Below are 19354 nucleotides of genomic sequence, written 5' to 3' on the forward strand. Positions count from 1 at the left end.
AGGACCCCCTCCTCCTGGCACTTTAATAAAAATCAGCAGGAAGGATGCTCACACCCTCCAGCTGCAACGAACCCCCCACCCTGCCAAACTGACCCCCTGATCTCTCCCCCACTTTACCAAAAATCAGCAGGAGGTATGCCCATTCTCTCCTGCCACTGGATGCCCTCAAATCACACCCACAAACCTTCCCTGTACCTCTAAATTACAAAGACAGCAGGAGGGATGCCCAATCCCTCCTGCTCACAGGCCCGCCACTCCAAAATGGTGGGACTTCCTCTTCCAGGTGCATCCTGGGATGCATGGGGAGGGGCCTTAGGCCCTGATTGGCTCAGACACACAAATACACACATCACAGCTGTGCCCACAGAAATAAAATGGGAAAAAAAACCCAAACCCATTTCAGAACTGTCGGTTTTTTTGGGTCGGTATTACCTATCTGATTTTGGTATGCAACTTTAGGCCATCGATCAGATGGCTGGTTTTAATATTAAATGACCTCATTTTAATAGTAATGAGGTCATTTGCATGCCAGAATCAGAGAATGTACGACTGCAAGGAAAACCACATGGTGAGCCATTTTGAGAATTGGATTGACAAAGTCCATTGGTTGCTAAACCAGTTAAACTGGTTTAGCGACCATCAATACCCAATTAGAGCGTTTAGTGCATCAAGCCTTATGGGCTTCTCTAAACCCAAACTGATTACTATCTAAACAATCATTCTTATGTACAATCTCTTCCAATTGTGGCAGAACTGCTTTTTCAATAACTCTTGCTAAGAAAAGTAATACAGAAGCGGTCTAAAATTACACATCTGATCACCTTCCAAACTTTTTTTCAAAATTGGTTTCACTGCTGCTATTTTACATTCCTCAGAGAAAACATCAGAATGTAAAGATTTATTCATCATCAATATTAAACCAGAAGAAATCTTATTGTCTACCTGAGTTAAGATATCTAAATAGCAAGGATCCACACTTGCCTTGGTCAAAGTCAAGGACTGCACTATATATAATAATTCCTTTTCAGCAACATTTTTAAAATTAATCCATTTCTCCTCATATATTGCATAATCTCTTTCCTCACCCTGTGTCAAATCACTCAAGATCTTCTCAAATAATCAACATATTTAATTGCTTCAGGATCCTGAACTTTAACTCCTGTACCTGCTTTTCCAATCTCGTCACTGTCAGATGCATACCCAAGCATTACCGGCTGTAAATACAAAACCTTTCTGGATAGAACTTTTATGTACCAAGCAAACAAACAACAACACTGGCTAGACAACTACATTAATGGAGCTAGACTGACCTATGACATTTTTAGAAAAGTCATAAAAACTGCCTTATTCGACAGATATATCACCTAAACAGTAACTACACCAAACACCAAATCCAATTCTATTATTTCTAATATGTCCCCTCTGCAATTCTTAACACACTGTATGTTATATTGTAATTTGCTGCATTTTAAGATTCTGCATACTGCAATTTCACTGACTATCTGCATATTGTAACTCGCCGATTGTCCAGCTCTCTTCAATGTGAACTGCCTAGAAGTCGCACGATTATGGCGGTATAGAAGAATAAAGTTATTATTGTTATATGATTCTCTTGGACGATTAAGAGCTGTTTTAATTTTCTCTTGAAAATATTTACGTTTCTCAACCTCACATAAAGCACAGTTACTTACCGTAACAGGTGTTATCCAGGGACAGCAGGCAGATATTCTTAACGCATGGGTGACGTCACCGACGGAGCCCTCGGTACGGACCTTTTTAACTAGAAGTTTCTAGTTGGCCGCACCGCGCGTGCGCGAGTGCCTTCCCGCCCGACGTAGGAGTGCGTGGTCCCCAGTTAGGATAAGCCAGCTAAGAAGCCAACCTGGGGAGGTGGGTGGGACGTAAGAATATCTGCCTGCTGTCCCTGGATAACACCTGTTACGGTAAGTAACTGTGCTTTATCCCAGGACAAGCAGGCAGCATATTCTTAACGCATGGGTGACCTCCAAGCTAACAAAGAGGGAGGAGGGATGGTTGGCCATTATGAAAATAAATTTTGTAACACAGATTGGCCGAAGTGTCCATCCCGTCTGGAGAAAGCATCCAGACAGTAGTGAGTAGTGAACGTGTGAACTGAGGACCAAGTGGCTGCCTTGCAAATTTCCTCGATGGGCGTGGAACGGAGGAAAGCCACAGAAGCAGCCATAGCTCGGACTCTGTGGGCCGTGACAGCTCCTTCCAGTGAGAGACCGGCCCGAGCATAGCAGAACGCAATACAGGCAGCAAGCCAATTAGAAAGCGTCCGTTTGGAGACAGGACGACCTAAACGGTTAGGATCGAAAGACAAAAAGAGCTGAGGGGATGCTCGGTGAGCTCTGGTACGATCAAGGTAGTAAGCAAGGGCACGCTTACAATCCAGCGTGTGCAACGCCTGTTCCCCAGGATGCGAGTGAGGTTTAGAGAAGACGGGCAACACAATGGACTGGTTGAGGTGAAAAGCCGAGACCACCTTGGGAAGGAATTTAGGATGGGTACGCAGAACGACCTTGTCATGGTGAAAAACAGTGAACGGTGGGTCAGCAACCAGTGCATGCAGTTCGCTAACTCTCCTGGCAGAGGTGATGGCAATTAGGAAAAGCACCTTCCAGGTAAGAAGCCTGAGCGAAGTTGTGGCAAGAGGCTCAAACGGAGGTTTCATGAGTGCTGATAAAACCACATTCAGGTCCCAGACGACAGGAGGAGGCTTTAGAGGCGGCTTGATATTGAAGAGACCTCTCATAAATCTGGAAACCAGAGGATGAGCCGTGAGGGGTTTTCCGAGGATAGGCTCATGAAACGCAGTGATGGCACTGAGGTGGACTCTGATGGAGGTAGACTTGAGGCCAGCATTGGACAGCGAGAGCAAATATTCCAATACAAGTTCCACCGCTAAAGAGGTGGGTTCATGATGATGCCGGAGACACCACGAGGAGAATCTGGTCCACTTCTGATGGTAACATTGGAGGGTGGCCGGTTTCCTGGAGGCGTCCAATATGAGGCGGACCGGTTGAGATAGATTCTCTGGAGAGGTCAGCCCGAGAGAAACCAAGCTGTCAGGTGGAGCGAAGACAGATTGGGATGCAGTAGAGACTGATGTTGCTGTGTAAGTAGAGTAGGAAACACAGGAAGAGGAATGGGCTCCCTGGAGCTGAGTTGGAGCAGGAGGGAGAACCAGTGTTGACGAGGCCACCGAGGGGCGATGAAAAACATGGTGGCTTTGTCCTTGCGGAGCTTGGACAAGGTCCGCAACATCAGAGGAAGTGGAGGGAAGGCATACAGGAATCGATCCCTCCAATCGAGCAGGAATGCATCCGGGGCCAGACGGTGAGGAGAGAAGAGTCTGGAACAGAATTGGGGCAGCTGATGATTGTGAGGTGCTGCAAAGAGGTCCACCTGCGGAGTGCCCCAGCGAGCAAAGATGGAGAGTAGAGTTGGAGGGTCCAACGTCCACTCGTGAGGTTGAAGGATGCGGCTGAGATTGTCGGCCAGGGAGTTCTGTTCGCCCTGGATATAGACCGCCTTGAGGAAGAGATTGTGGGCTGTGGCCCAGGTCCAGATGCGTAGAGCCTCCAAACAAAGGGGGCGAGATCCGGTGCCGTCTTGCTTGTTTATGTAGTACATGGCGACTTGATTGTCTGTGCACAGGAGGAGAACCTGAGGGCAGAGAAGATGTTGGAAAGCCTTGAGGGCGTAGAACATGGCTCTGAGTTCCAGGAAATTGATGTGATGTCGACGCTCCTGTGGGGTCCAAAGTCCCTGGGTGCGTAGATCTCCTAGGTGAGCTCCCCACGCATAGGGGGACGCATCCGTGGTGATGATCATAGAGTGAGGGGGCAGATGAAAGAGCAGACCCCTGGAAAGATTTGAGGAGTTCAACCACCATTGGAGAGATTGCTGAAGAGATGATGTCACAGAGATGGGATGAGAAAGAAGATCCGTAGTCTGTGACCATTGGTTGGCGAGAGTCCATTGAGGTGTGCGGAGGTGGAGACGTGCTAGAGGAAGGACATGTACTGTCAAGGCCATGTGTCCCAGGAGGACCATCATCTGTCGAGCAGGAATGGAGGGATGTTTGAGCACCTGACAACAGAGATGGAGCAGAGTCCACTGACGATCGGAGGGAAGAAAAGCCCTCATTAGAGTGGTGTCCAGAACAGCTCCGATGAATTGAAGTCGCTGGGTGGGAAGTAAATGCGACTTGGGGTAGTTGATCTCGAACCCCAGGAGGTGGAGGAGAGAGATGGTGTGATGAGTAGCCTGTAGCACAAGTTGAGATGAAGGTGCTTTCACCAACCAATCGTCCAAGTAGGGGAACACCTGGAGGTTGTGAGACCTGAGGAAGGCCGCAACTACTATGAGGCATTTGGTGAAGACCCTGGGTGAGGAAGCGAGGCCAAACGGTAGCACCTTGTACTGATAGTGGCGGTGCAGTACCTGGAACCGCAGATAGCGGCGAGAAGTCGGATTGATGGAGATGTGAGTGTAGGCCTCTTTGAGGTCCAGGGAACATAGCCAGTCGTGCTGAGAAAGAAGAGGGTAGAGCGTGGCAAGGGAGAGCATTCTGAACTTCTCCTTGACCAGGCACTTGTTGAGGTCCCTGAGATCGAGAATGGGACGGAGGTCTCCCGTCTTTTTGGGTACCAGGAAGTAGCGGGAGTAGAATCCCTGACCCCATTGATCTGGAGGTACTTCTTCGATGGCATTGAGAAGGAGGAGGGATTGAACCTCCCTCAGGAGGAGGGGGGGTTTGAGATGAGTGTGAAGCAGACTCTACGGGAGGGTTGTCTGATGGAAGAGTCTGGAAGTTGAGAGAGTAGCCGTGGCGGATGATGTTGAGGACCCACTGGTCCGATGTGATGACCTCCCAACGGCTGGAGAATATGCTGAGACGACCTCCGATTGGTTGTGGAAGAGGTAGCGAAGGTGGAAGACTGGCTATGCCCTGGAGAGAAGAGTCAAAAGGGCTGAGACTGCTTTGCAGGCGGAAGAGGCTTGGAGGGTTGATTGGCCTGAGAACGAGCCTGGGCATGGTGCTGTTGTTGACGGGGCCGCCGAGGTTGTTGAGGAGGCGGATTGAGTGGCCTGGCTGAGAACCTGCGCTGATAAGACGACTGAGGTCGATAAGGTCGGGCAGGTGGAGCCTTCTTCTTCGGCTTGATCAGGGTGTCCCACCTGGTTTCATGGGCGGAGAGTTTCTGGGTGGTGGAATCCAGTGACTCTCCAAAAAGTTCATCCCCGAGACAGGGGGCGTTGGCTAGACGATCCTGGTGATTGATGTCCAGGTCGGAGACTCTCAGCCAGGCTAGGCGGCGCATGGCTACGGCCAAGGCAGAGGCACGGGAGGTGAGCTCGAAGGAATCGTATATCGAGCGGACCATAAACTTGCGCAATTGAAGAACGCCAGAGATGTGCTGTTGGAAAAGTGGAACCTTGCGCTCCGGCAGGTACTTTTGGAGGGCGGACAGCTGTTGGACCAAATGTTTCATATAAAAAGAAAAATGGAATGAATAGTTGTTCGCCCTGTTGGCCAGCATGGCATTCTGGTAGAGCCTCTTGCCAAACTTGTCCATGGTCTTACCCTCTCTGCCAGGAGGGGTAGAGGCATAGACACTGGAGCCCTGAGTCTTTTTTAAGGTGGATTCAACAAGAAGGGACTCATGGGGCAATTGAGACTTGTCGAACCCTGGGATAGGGATGACACGATAGAGGTTGTCCAGTTTACGGGGGGCCCCCGGTACCGTAAGGGGGTTCTCCCAATTTTTGTAAAAAGTCTCCCGTAGGATGTCATGCACGGGAAGCTTGAGGAACTCCTTAGGAGGTTGTTCAAAATCTAAAGCCTCCAGGAAGGCTTGAGATTTTTTTGAGTCAGATTCTAGAGGAAGGGATAGGGCTGCAGACATCTCCCTGAGGAACTTCGAAAAGGAGGACTGCTCCGGTTTGGAGGTGGCATCGGGTGCCGACGGGTCCTCATCAGATGAGGAGGGATCCTCCTCGGTACCGGGAGGGGACTCCTCCCATAAGTCAGGGTCCCGGACCTCTGGTGCATGTCGAGACACCGGGGTGGAAGGTGCGGTATGGCGAGTCTTGGATAAAGATTTTCCAGAGCGCACCGAAACGGTACCAGGAGAAGAGGACCGGCGTCGGTCCCGGTCCCGGGAAGTATGACGCCCTGCCTGGTCCCGAGGAGGATCCGTCGTGGTATGGGAGTGAACCACCGGATGGGTATGAAGTTGCTCAGCCGAAAGAATCGGCATGGAGGTGTTGATAAGTACCGATGGGGTGGATACCGGGGGCTCGGTACGGGGCTCGGGCCGGTCTGGTACCGAAAAGAGCGGTGCCAGGATAGTGGGCAACAGGTGCTCGAGCTGTCGCTGTAACTGTTCCTGGAGTTGAACTTGTAAGATGGCCGAAATACGGTCATCTAGGGGTGGCATCAGAACCGCTTTCTTTTGCTTCGGTTCCTTAGATGCCGCTCCACGCCCCGGCGATGAGGAGGCCGATGATGAGGCACTCACCGAAATCGGGGCGGAGCGCTTGCGGGGTCGGCGCGAGGCCGGCAAGGTCGGTGTCGCCACCGTGGTTGGAGGGCGCTCGAGGGAAGAGGAAGGCTTCTTAGCCGGCTTACCTGGCGCCAGAGACGCCGATGCGGGGTCGGGCGGTGTCGAAGTAGACGGTGCCGATTTCTGTGGTACCGCTGTCGATGTCGAGGAGTCCATCGCCGACCCGGTGCAGAACAAAAGAGTTTGTTGAATTTTTCGGTTTTTAAGTGTTCTCTTTTTAAGAGTGGCACAGCGGGTGCAGGAGTCCGCCCGATGCTCCGGACCCAAACACTGCAAACACCAATTGTGTGGGTCAGTGAGGGAGATCGGGCGTGCACACCGCTGGCACTTTTTAAAACCGACCTGCGGGGGCATGAAGGGGAAAACAGCCTCCGCAAAATCGAACCCCGAGGCCTGTATAATGGCAACAGGCCCCGCCGGGCCAAAATCGAAAAAAGGAGAAAAAAAGCAAAGTTTTTTTTTTTTTTTTTTACAAATCAAAGGAAAAAGAAACCCGAAGGCAAAAGAAGAAAAAATAGGGAAAAAAGCGCGAGCGGGAAGGCAAAAAAGTGGTTTCAACGGCCGTTGAAAAAACACACGCGTCTTCTTCGCTCCGCGGAAACGAAGAAACTGGGGACCACACACTCCTACGTCGGGCGGGAAGGCACTCGCACACGCGCGGTGCGGCCAACTAGAAACTTCTAGTTAAAAAGGTCCGTACCGAGGGCTCCGTCGGTGACGTCACCCATGCGTTAAGAATATGCTGCCTGCTTGTCCTGGGATAATCTCAATTACTCACAGCTCATAACTCTCATAATCCTCTATATCTTTTGTCTTCCTGGCCTCCAACTCCATATAGTGTCAACCAAAATAAAAACTCCTAACAGGTTTGAGACAATCTTCCAGAAAGTACAATTGCTTACTTGTAAGAGGGGTTCGCCATAGACAGCAGGGAAATGTAGTCACGTTTGTTGGTGAAGTTCGTAGACTGATCCTATGTGTCAGTGCTCTACCCATAGCAAAGTAAGCCTTTGCTTACTGAGCATGTGCAAGGATTCCCACCTTCAGTGGCCCCTCCCCTTGATACTCAGTTTTGTCTCTAGCTGGAGAAGTCATATATACATATCTTAGAGGTGAAGGAGGGAAGGTAAGTTGTATTCAATCAATTATCTTTTTTAGAAAAGACAAATGCTTTACATCTTTACATTATTCCACAGAACTTTCACTAATAGGACCAACTACTTCAATCCCATATGTTCTAGATCATCATAAATCAGTTCACCTAATTTCACTAGATTTGACATCAGGATTTGATACAATAGATCACTCTCTACATCTGGAAAGACTATAAACAATGGGAATCACAGGAACAGCTCTCCAATGGTTTAAGTTGTACTTCTCAAATCGATCCTATCAGGTAATATTAGAAAACTCAAAATCAATATCTTATTAGCAAAACTTTGGCGTACCTCAAGGTTCAATATTATCGCCAATTTTATTTAAGCTCTTTCTCGCTCCATTATTGACTTTCGCTCAGTCAATTGGATTCATGGTTTTCACATACACCAACAACATACAACTTTTAACATCCTCTCCAAACTCACAAACCAGGGGAAATACAAGAAATCAACCTCAAACTGGAAAAAATAGCCAATGGCTCAATGACAACGTGCTATTGCTGAATATTTCCAAGACTAAAGCAGTTCTGTTCCCTACTAGTAATGAAGAAGTTATACAGACACCAATCTACATATAATCCACGCAGATCCAAATGGACAACATTAAACTGTTAGGGGTAATCTTAGACAACAAATTAACCTATCATCATCAAATAAGTTGGGTGGTCCAAAAATGTTTCTATATCTAAAAATGATTCATTCCATCTCATCGCTTTTAGAGCCCTCCTCTCTTAACAGTCTGATTCATTCATTAGTCAACTCCCACCTTGATTACTATAACTCCCCTTATCAAGGCATCACTCAGAATGAGATTAGAAAACTCCAAATCATTCAAAACACAGCTATAATAATTATATACAAAGTCAAAAAAATTTGATCACCTAACCCCTTTATTAAAAGATGTACACTGGTTACCAGTTTCTCATCGTAAAACATGCAAAATTCTACTTCTTACATGCAAAGACATTAGCATATCCTCTGGCTTTTATTGATAAGATTGATTGTTCTTTATTCTACTTCTAGAACATTACGTTCTACTGGACAAAATCTCTTATCTGTTCCATCGATGCGATATATTGTTTACGACACCACATGGAAATCCATCTTTTCCACTGTAGCATCATCCCTGTGAAATGCTCTGCCCATTTAACTTAAAACACCAAGATTCCATATCTAAGTTTAAATCAGAACTTAAAACATTTTTATTTAAAGATGTTTATAATATATAGTATCTTTAACACACAGATATACGAAGTATTTTATTTCTCGCTCCTTTTGTGTTTTCCCTTTTCTATTAAAAAAATTTATGTATTTCAACCCCTCTTCCCATTTATGTTTCCTGTATAAGGTTTTACCTTTCATGTAACTATGTCTTTTTTAACATTTACCATTAAAAAAAATATATACAGTGAGGAGCAAAAGTTTGTGAACACCGTTATTCTGTGCAAATTTCAGGGTAAGAAACACTCAGAGGTACAAACAATCCAAGAAACATTTTTTTAAATGAAGTACATGCACAAAAATACTGTTGTTGTTGACTAGTCCAAAATTAATACAAATAAGCAAAGTTTGTGGTTGTTAAAGCCTTTCTTCAGTATTTTGAGTGTCGTCCTTTGTTCTCAAGTACAACTTGGATTCGGGCAGGCATCGAATGGCATAGCTGCTGGCAGTATTCTGGTGTGATCTGAGTTGGCCACACCTATTTTATTTTGTTTTCCAAATCTTCTAGTGATGTTGGATGCATGTCAGCCACAGCTCTCTTCATTATCACCTATGCATTCTCGATCAGATTGAGATTGTGAGAGTTTCCAGGCCATGAAGCCAGTAAATGATATCCAGGTGACACTATCCATGCTTTAACTGCTTTACTTTAATAGCATGGTGCTCCATCATATTGAAAATTATTGGTAACATGTATGGACATGAATACTGGTAACTTGTCTTTCAGAAACTGCAGATAAACTGGTCCTGTCATGGTCGTGTTTCTAGGCATTATCCAGATTTCAACTCATCTATGTGCCGAAATTGCACCCCAAACCATCACTTTTTCATACTTCTTTACTGTAGGAACCACATATCTTGCATTGTATCTTTGTTTTGCAGGTCTCCAAACCCTCCCAGTGTAATTCTTAAACTGAGTGAAGCTGGCTTCATCACTAAACATCACTTTCGGCCAATCTGCAGACTTCCAACTTCTGTATTTGTTGCAAAACTGAAGACAATCGTCAATGTTCTTGGCAGATAAAGAAGGTTCTTTTGCTGGACATGACTTCAGACCACCTTCAAATAATTTGCAACGAATTGACCAACTGCTCAGATTCTGAAGCTGAGATAGTAAGCAAAAGCGGAGTCAGGTGGCATTGATATGATAAGATAACTTTGCAGTCATTACAATTTTCCAATCATTCCAGCTAGTTGATGCACGAGGACGATCACTCCGTTGCCTGGAACCAAAGGATCCAGTATCTTTTACATGTTCAGAGGGTTGTGGTAAATGGTACCCTCTCCGATACGACGGAAGTGGTCAGCGGAGTGCCGCATAGCTCGGTCTTGGGCCCGATCCTATTTAACATCTTTGTAAGAGACTTGGCTGAGGGGCTTCAAGGTAAAATTACATTATTCGCCGATGACGCCAAACTATGCAACATGGTAGGTGACCGCACAACAGATGAAAGCACAGTGCCCGACAAAAGCTCAATGCCCGACAGTATGACGCAGGACCTACTCCTGCTGGAGCATTGGTCAAAGACTTGGCAACTAGGTTTCAATGCCAAAAAATGCAAGGTCATGCACCTTGGCGGTAAAAATCCATGCAGGACTTACACCCTAAATGGTGAGATCCTAGCAAGTACTGTAGCAGAACGTGACTTGGGGGTGATCATTAGCGAAGACATGAAGACTGCCAATCAAGTGGAGAAAGCTTCATCCAGGGCTAGACAAATCATGGGCTGTATCCGTAGAAGTTTCGTCAGCCGTAAGCCCGAGGTCATAATGCCGTTGTACAGAACCATGGTGAGACCCCATCTGGAATACCGTGTACAATTCTGGAGGCCGCATTATCAAAAAGATGTGCAGAGAGTTGAGTCGGTTCAGCGAATGGCCACCAGGATGGTCTCAGGATTCAAGGATCTCCCATATGAGGAACGACTGGGTAAGTTACAGCTGTACTCACTCAAGGAACGCAGAGAGAGGGGAGACATGATCGAGATGTTCAAATATGTTACAGGCCGTATCGAGGTGAAAGAGGATCTCTTTTTCCTTAAAGGACCCACGGCAACAAGAGGGCATCCGTTGAAAATCAGGGGTGGGAAATTTAATGGCGACACCAGAAAATATTTCTTCACCAAAAGGGTGGCTGATCGCTGGAATAATCTTCCACAACAGGTAATTGAGGCAAGCAGCATGCCAGATTTTAAGAAAAGATGGGATTGGCATGTGGGATCTCTTCATGGAGGTAGTTAGGGGGTGGGCTATTAGTGTGGGCAGGCTAGATGGGCCGTAGCCCTTTTCTGCCGTTATGTTCTATGTTTCTACGTTCAAGTGTAGCATGCATCACTCCAAGTGAAATTTTCAATGATGATGCAATTCTGCGTTATAAGAGACCTTCATTTCGTAAAGCAGTAACCTGTGACTGGGTTTCAGGACTGAGTTCTGCTCTTCTTTTTGGCATTTTTCTGCAAATAAAACAAACTAAAATATAATAAATTTTAAAAGAAAATACATTTGTATCCAAAAACATCAGGAATCTCAATTAAGATTGGCTGGAAATGCAATTACTGTGTGTTTGGTTACAGTTCAGTTATTTAATAATTATTAGAAATAAAAATTAGAGAAATTATTAGTAAATACCACAAAATATTATTAGTTACGTATATAAGCAACATACAGGCAAATACCTACAAGGCTCTGTGCAACAAGAGAATAAAAAGAGGTGAACAATTCTGAGCAAAGACTAAGTTACATTACATTACAGATTTCTATTCCGCCATTACCTTTCGGTTCAAAGCGGATTACAAAAGAGTTATGGAAGAAGGGTTACAAAGTTAGATCAAAGGTCGTTTCCAAGAGAGGGATAAGTAGGATCAGGGGTAAGGGAGGGGAAGGTAAGAAGGGGGTATTCATGGTATTAAGCTTTGTTAAGTTCTGCAACCTACCTCCATGAGAAGTATCCATTATTGCCAGCAGGAAAACAAGACAACTGAGGAGGCTTATCTCTGGCACAAACTACCAGACACTGCAAACACAGCTGTGGCTCTTGCCAAAATTAGGTCTCTTGCTGCTTCAGTCACATTAATTGCCAACTGTGCTTGGTCAGAGGAACTAAAGCACTGTTTATCCAATGGTCAATCAGCACCAAGAGAAAAGGAAACTGTAGTTTTCTCCTGTCAACATTTCTCCACCACCAAGGTAACCAACTTTTGTGCCCCACAGACTAATGCATGTTTTTATCCGATTGCAGCACTTCCACAATGAAGACACCAGTAGCCCTACAGAAAAGCTAGTCTGACATTTAACTGAGCAAAAAAGAAAAGCCTTTCCAGAGCAGTCTTTTTTTTTTTTTTCCAGAGAAACCAAAATGGGTAAATAAAAATCAATAAGTATTGATACAAGCAGCTGCTAATCAAACTGTCTGAAGAGCAGCAATTACTCCCCACCCCAAGGAACGATTCAATATACAAGAAAAACTTAACCTCTTAAAAAAGTTGATTGGAAGGGATGTGTGTATGGGGGGGGAAGGACCTGAAATACTCAGGTATTACACTTCTAAAATTCTTTTTATGTTTAAATGAATGACCAAGAAACAGAAATGAAGCCCTATCAGACCACCAGAAGTTGCATGGGAAGCCTATAAATACTGACTGGCCAGGGGGTTGCACAGGCTTCTTAAAACATCATAGTTTAGTAGCTCTCAATTTGCACCTACTGGCAGGACAGCACAAACCCAAGCATTTGGACTGGTCTGGTTGAACAATAAGGAAGGGTATGTTCTGGCTTGCAAGAGAGTATCCAATGTCAGATACAGCCCTTAGCTAAAGTCTAAAATTCATGATGCTGCTGGTTCTAGAAACCTGATGAACAGAAGCCTGAGTCAAGGATGAAATCATCAGTACAAAATTGTAAACTTACTGGTCATATAATCTGATTATTTTATCACTGTGTTTCTGTAGTCTCCTTAGATAAGAAATTTCATTTTGATAGACTGTATTAGTCTGTGGGTCTGCTTCATCAAGATCCACATATTTGATAGCATACAGACGCTTCTTATCATCCATTACTTGAAATACCTGCAAGACATACAAGTCTACTCTAAATAGGATTGTATGAATGACATGCCAACATCTCAATTATGCTATTAATAGAACTGCACATAATCTTACCTTACTGGAGCCACCAGCACCTATCTGTCTTAATATAGTATAAACTCTTCCTTTAATTACAATACATTCATTTGAAGCAAGAGGTGTTGTAACCTACAAATAAATAAATAAATAAAATAATTAAATGGCTGTAAATTATAATACAAAAGAGGAACTGACCCTTGCACTCTCCCTTCCACTGTTTCATCTCTCTTCTCATCTACTGTTATCCAGGTCTGTCAATAAGGCAAGTATTTTCTTAGCAACACTATATTGTTATTTAGATATGCTTGCTCTTCCCATTCAACATCCTGCAAGGTGCACCAAACCCCAGCTTTGGCTGACCTTCAGAGTTCATTATATACATTTCTGTGCCCAACTTGCAGCATGACTTTGGCTAAAATCCTGCATCCATGCTGATTTCACCCATTTCAAATTCTTACTAGGTTGTCCAGTCTGCTATTGCATTTTCTAAAGAAAAGTACTATGTTCATTCTTGATGTCTCTTTGCCACTCTAATCCCTCTTTCACTTTCTGCTCAGACTATGAATGAATACTTCCGTGACAAGTTCCACAAAATTAATTTTGAATTTTCTGCCATCAATTCCACCTCCTCTTCCATTTGATTCTCACAACCTCCCTTCAACCCCTGCCAGCCTTTCTTTCTTTTCTCAAATCACAAAGGAGGAAAATGCATCTCTCTTCTCCTCCATATTCACTACCTATTCTTTGATCCTATTCCAATCCATCTACTCAGCTTTATCTCCCTTACTATCTTCACTTCAGTCTGTACCATCCTCAAATTAGTGCACACTGAAGGGTTTGTGGCACCCTGATCCAACTTTTGTTATGTGGTGTCCTTCCCCTTGCTCCCTCTAAAGTAAATTCATTGTGTTCCCTACCCATTTCCATATACAGTTCAAACTTCTCTTACATGGAAAAAAATTAGGACACCCTATGAAATATTCAGTCCTTTCTTAAGAAATGTTCACATAACAATGTCAATCAAATCTTTTTTTTTTATTTATCTCTGGAAAAGAAAGTGATGTAATTGCAGATAAACAACAAAAGTTAGGTAACAAAAATCTCAAGCATGAATACAGGATGTCCAGGGCGGTACTTGGAGAGACCCCCAGGAAAGAGACTTGGGAGTTATGATCGACAAGTCGATGAAGTTGTCTGCACAATGTGCAGCAGCGGTGAAAAAGGCAAACAGAATGCTAGGAATGATAAAGAAGGGGATCACGAACAGATCTGAGAAGGTTATCATGCCGCTGTACCAAGCCATAGTGCGCCCTCACCTGGAGTACTGCGTCCAGCACTGGTCGCCGTACATGAAGAAGGACATGGTACTGCTCAAAAGGGTCCAGAGAAGAGCGACTAAGATGGTTACGGTTTGGAGGAGTTGCCGTACAGCGAAAGATTAGAGAAACTGGGCCTCTTCCCCCTCGAACAGAGGAGATTGAGAGGGGACATAATCGAAACATTCAAGGGAATAGACTTGATAGATAAGGACAACTTGTTCACCCTCTCCAAGGTAGGGAGAACAAGAGGAAACTCTCTAAAATTGAAAGGGGATAGATTCTGTACGAACGTAGGGAAGTTCTTCTTCACCCAGAGAGTGGTAGAAAACTTGAACACTCTTCCGGAGTCTGTCATAGGGAAAAACACCCTCTAGGGATTCAAGACAAAGTTAGACAAGTTCCTGCTGAACCGGAACGTATGCAGGTAGGGCTAGTCTCAGTTAGGGCACTGATCTTTGACAAAAGGGCTGCCGCGTGAGCGGACTGCTGAGCACGATGGACCACTGGTTTGACCCAGCAGCGGCAATTCTTATGTTCTTATATTTCCTTGATTTACTCATGAAACAAAAAGATATCCACAAAAATGTGTATTCTGAGGAATAAATTAGGACACCCCACACCCTAATAGCTAGTGTTACCCCCTTTGGCTGAAATAACTGTAGTGAGACGCTTCTTGTAGCCATCTACCAGTCTCTGGCTTCAGTCTGAGGAAAGTTTGGCCCACTCCTAAATGCAGAATTCTTTCAGCTGTGAGATGTTTAAGGGGTTTCTTGCATGTACAGCCCGTTTCAAATCACCCCACCAACATCTCAATGGGATTAAGCTCAGGGCTTCGACTCGGCCACTCCATGACTCTCCATTTCTTAGTTTTCAGCCAGTCCTTGGTGTATTTACTGGTATGTTTTGGATTATTGTCGTGTTGTAGGATCCAGTTCTGCTTTAATTTTCTTACAGGTGGGCTCACATGTTCCTCAAGCACCCTCTGATACATGGTAGAATTCATGGTGGATTCTATGATGGTGAGCTGGCTAGGTCCTCCTGCAGCAAAGCATCCCCAAACCATAACACTTCCACCTCCATGCTTCAAGGTATGAGGTTCTTTTCCTGGAATGCTGTATTTGGTGTACGCCAAACATGTCCTCTTACCTGGTATCCAAATAATTCAATTTTAGACTCATTTATCTATAGAACACTATTCCAGAAGTCCTGGTGTTTGTCTACATTCTCTCTGGCAAACCTCAGTCTGGCCTTTATGTTTCTCTTAGATAGCAAAGGTTACCTCCTTGCACACCTCCCATGTAAGTTAAAATTGTGCAGTCTCTTTCTGATTGTAGAGGCATGCACTTTCACATCAACAGTAGCAAGAGCCTGCTGTAGGTCCAGTGATGACATTTTAGGGTTTTTGGAGACTTCTTTTAGCATCTTGCGGTCTGCTCTGGGAGTCAACTTGCTTGGATGGCCAGACCCAGAAAGTCCTCCACTTGAACACTATTTTCCAGACTGTGGAATGGCTAATGTCAAATTCTTTTGAGATCTTTTTAAATCACTTACCAGACTTATAAGCTGCTACAATCTTCTTTCTAAAGGCCTCAGATATCTCTTTTGATCTCACCATGGTGTTCACTCTCACTGCAGCAGTCTTGAGCACACCAAACTAAATGTGTGAGGTTTAAGTAGGGTAAACCTCCTTCAAAATGCTGAGTAATGATGTTCTAATCATGTGCACCTGATCTGATACACCTGTGTGTGATTTGAGCCACTTTAAGTGGGAGGATATGTGAGGGTGTCCTAATCTATTCCACAGTTAGAATACACATTTTTGTGGATATCTTTTGTTTGTTTGAGTAAATCTAGCACAATTTTTGTTTTTACCTGAATTACATCACTTTCTTTTCCAGAGCTAAATAAAGATTTGACTTCAATATGTGTTTACATGTGGAATGTTCTAGGCCAAGGAGTTCCCTGCACCCCAGTCTTACTAATGTTAGGAGTAGCAGGCATCTGTACTTTTCAGAGATGGGGGACTTAAAGTTGAACTAGAAAATTAAGTCTTTTGGGCATAAAACAATCTTGCAAGTGTGGACTACATCACAACCACCTTCTTTTTTGACATGGAGGGTGCACATATCACACCTTATAGTTTGGGAAGCCCAAGATGCTAAAGCCACCTATAACTCCCCAAATTGTTATACTCTTTAGAATTGCAATACTTTGAATTTTCCCCTTGGTCTACTTTATTTATAATACATCCTTTTTTCCATTATTCACTCTGGGTATATTATAAATAAAGAAGCCTTCCAAGGACCTGTACTCTTATAGTCCTCAGATTAGGCAAATAAGCAGGGGACTATAATAAAACCAGTATCACCAGGTGTCCAAAAAGATCTCATTAAAAGAAAGAGACAAATATCCCCCTCCCCAAACCCTCTCCACATCCCAATCCAATCCAAACCAAACCTTAGTCTTATATATTGGGTCATTCTCACTGGGGACTTGATCTAGTTCACAAAGTTACTTAGAAAGACAAAGGAAAGCTATGATTGGCCAGAAATTAATCTGTTACAATCCCTTATTTATCTATTCAAAATTTCTGGAAAAGATATATTTTCAAAGTTTTCCTAAAAAATGTCAAGGACTGAAGAAGTCTAATTTCTGAAGGAAGATCATTCCAGATTTTTACCAAGTCAAATGCCATAGAGTAAGAAAGACTACCCAAGGTTTCAATACCCATAATGGAAGGAATACCAATTTAAATTTGTGTATTCCTCTAGAGGAATGGGGTTGTTGGGAATTGAAAGAAAAAGTAAGCAATGTGGGAAAATTCCCGTATAAAATTTTAAATACAACATTGGCACACTTAAATTGAACCCTCCAATGAACCAGAAGCCAATGCAATGTCCTCAGCAATGGTGTAACATGATCATGTCTACTCTTACCGAATATTAATTTGGCAGCTGTGTTCTTAAAAAGCTGCAATCTCTTTAGATTGCACTTACTTAAACTGATATATAAGAGAGTTTACATAATCTAGATGAGCTAATAAAATAGCCTGGGACAAAATGTTGCTGATGAAAAAAAAATGATGGACCCTCCTCAGCATCCGAAGGCTAAAAAAACATTTTTTCAATATATTATTAATTTGATCGGTCAAATTTAGGTGTTTTAATGTCGTTATATATATAAATAAAATAATATGGGAGGCAATGGAGATCCCTGAAGTATTCCGCAAACAGGAGACCAAGATGGAGAGAATTTACTCTCAGCATGTACTTGATAAGATCGTAACTTCAAGAAGCCGCTGAACCAATTCAGAACTTTTTGATCTAAGCTGATGTTAATTAACACCATGAATAATAGGGAGAGGGAAGGGTTATTATTGTATTGTGTATGTTAATAATAAGGTTGAGGAGGGGGGTGGGATGTTGGGTTTTATATATATAAAGTTGTTGTTATTCTGGATAGATTTGCAAGTGATGTTTTCAAAAGAATGTATGAATTTACTTTGTTCACTTGTTGAAAGTTTAAAAATGAATAAAGAATATTAAAAAAAAATTAACTGTTGAATTAAGATGTCGTAATCAACAACATCAAAAGCTGCAGAGAGGTAAAATTGTAACAAAATCGCATATCAATCGTGGACCAAGAGATTCTGAATTTTTGCTACCATTGAAATAATTTGGGCAAAATCCATGTTGAAATGGAAGAATAGAGAATTCATCCTGATATTCCAAAAGTTTGTCAGTTTTAAAATGAATAAAGAATTAAAAAACAAACAAACAAAAGTTGCCTTGAAACAATAGATTCCAACATCTTTGTGAACAGTGATATATTTGCAATAGGACGGTAATGGGAGGCTAAAGTTGGATCTAACTCTGAATTTTTTAGCAATGAAGTAAGTATAATATGACCCATGTCCGATGCAAAATAACCACTAGTAAGAAGATAGTTTACTAAAGTTGCAAACCAAGAGATAGAATTTGTGGGAATGCTGCAAAAAAAAAAATATATGAAGGAACAGGGTCAAGTAAACATTTTTTATGACCAAATTTAGCACAAAGCTTCAACAATTGGAGTTCAGTTATTGTACTAAAATTGTGCCAATATCTATCAACTGAAATCTCATCAGGAGAATTTTCAGTATAAGGTAAATTAAAAGACCTTGAAATGTTAGAAAATGATGACCTTATAGTTAAAATTTTATCACTGAAGAAGGTAGCCAGTTCTTCTAAATAAGATCTAGTAAATTTGTCAACCTGACCCGATATTGTTGTAATAGATTTCCACAATAGAAATAAGGCCTTATTTTGATCTTTTGCTGCGTTAATTTTGTTACCATAATATAGTTTCCTAGCCTTAATGATCTCATAGTTGTATTCCTTTATCTTCCTTCTCCAATTTATTTTATGTTTCAGCATTACTTTTTCTCCACTTCCTTTCTAACTTTCTACATACCTGCTTGAGTTGACGATGGCAGAGAGAATACCAAGGGGCATTTTTCTTGTGGGAAGTCACCTTAGTTTTAAAAGGAGCTAGTGATTCAAAAATTAATTTGATTTTTCTGTCCAAATTTTTAAAATTGTATCAGCGTTAAGCTCACAAGAATTAGGTAAAATCTGCATTAGGTGTTGCCAAAAACTGGCAGTATTGATTTTGCTTCTTATCTTAATTATTTCTTTCAAAGAATCATTTTGGATCTTAGACGTAAAAATAGGGATTCTAAAACAACACAGGAAATGATCGGTCCAAGGTTGCTTGTGCCAATCAACTTCCGAAATTGAAGATCTTAGATGATTAGAATCTGCATAGCAAATAATATCTAGAGTGTGACCAAGGCAGGAGTCCAGCAGCAACATGGTGGCTATCTAGTCTTTTGCATTGAGTGTTGCATGTTTGATTATCTCCCAGGTGGTGAGAGGTTTTATACGTGTGCTCAATGC

At 43.1% G+C, this 19354-nt stretch overlaps 1 protein-coding gene across 3 annotated transcripts in view; it reads right to left on the reverse strand.

Annotated features, from left to right (window-relative positions):
• Positions 1-19354, reverse strand: part of TTK (TTK protein kinase) — a 184222-nt gene that overhangs the window by 69352 nt on the left and 95516 nt on the right. For all 3 annotated transcript variants that reach the window (XM_033938823.1, XM_033938822.1, XM_033938824.1), the window contains 2 exons: positions 13135-13227; positions 12884-13041 (listed from right to left, as the gene is read on the reverse strand). In XM_033938823.1, coding sequence (XP_033794714.1) covers positions 12884-13041; positions 13135-13227 — 251 coding nt within the window. The remainder of the gene's footprint in view (positions 1-12883; positions 13042-13134; positions 13228-19354) is intronic.

Source organism: Geotrypetes seraphini, chromosome 3, assembly GCF_902459505.1.
Source record: "Geotrypetes seraphini chromosome 3, aGeoSer1.1, whole genome shotgun sequence".
NCBI lineage: Eukaryota > Metazoa > Chordata > Amphibia > Gymnophiona > Dermophiidae > Geotrypetes > Geotrypetes seraphini.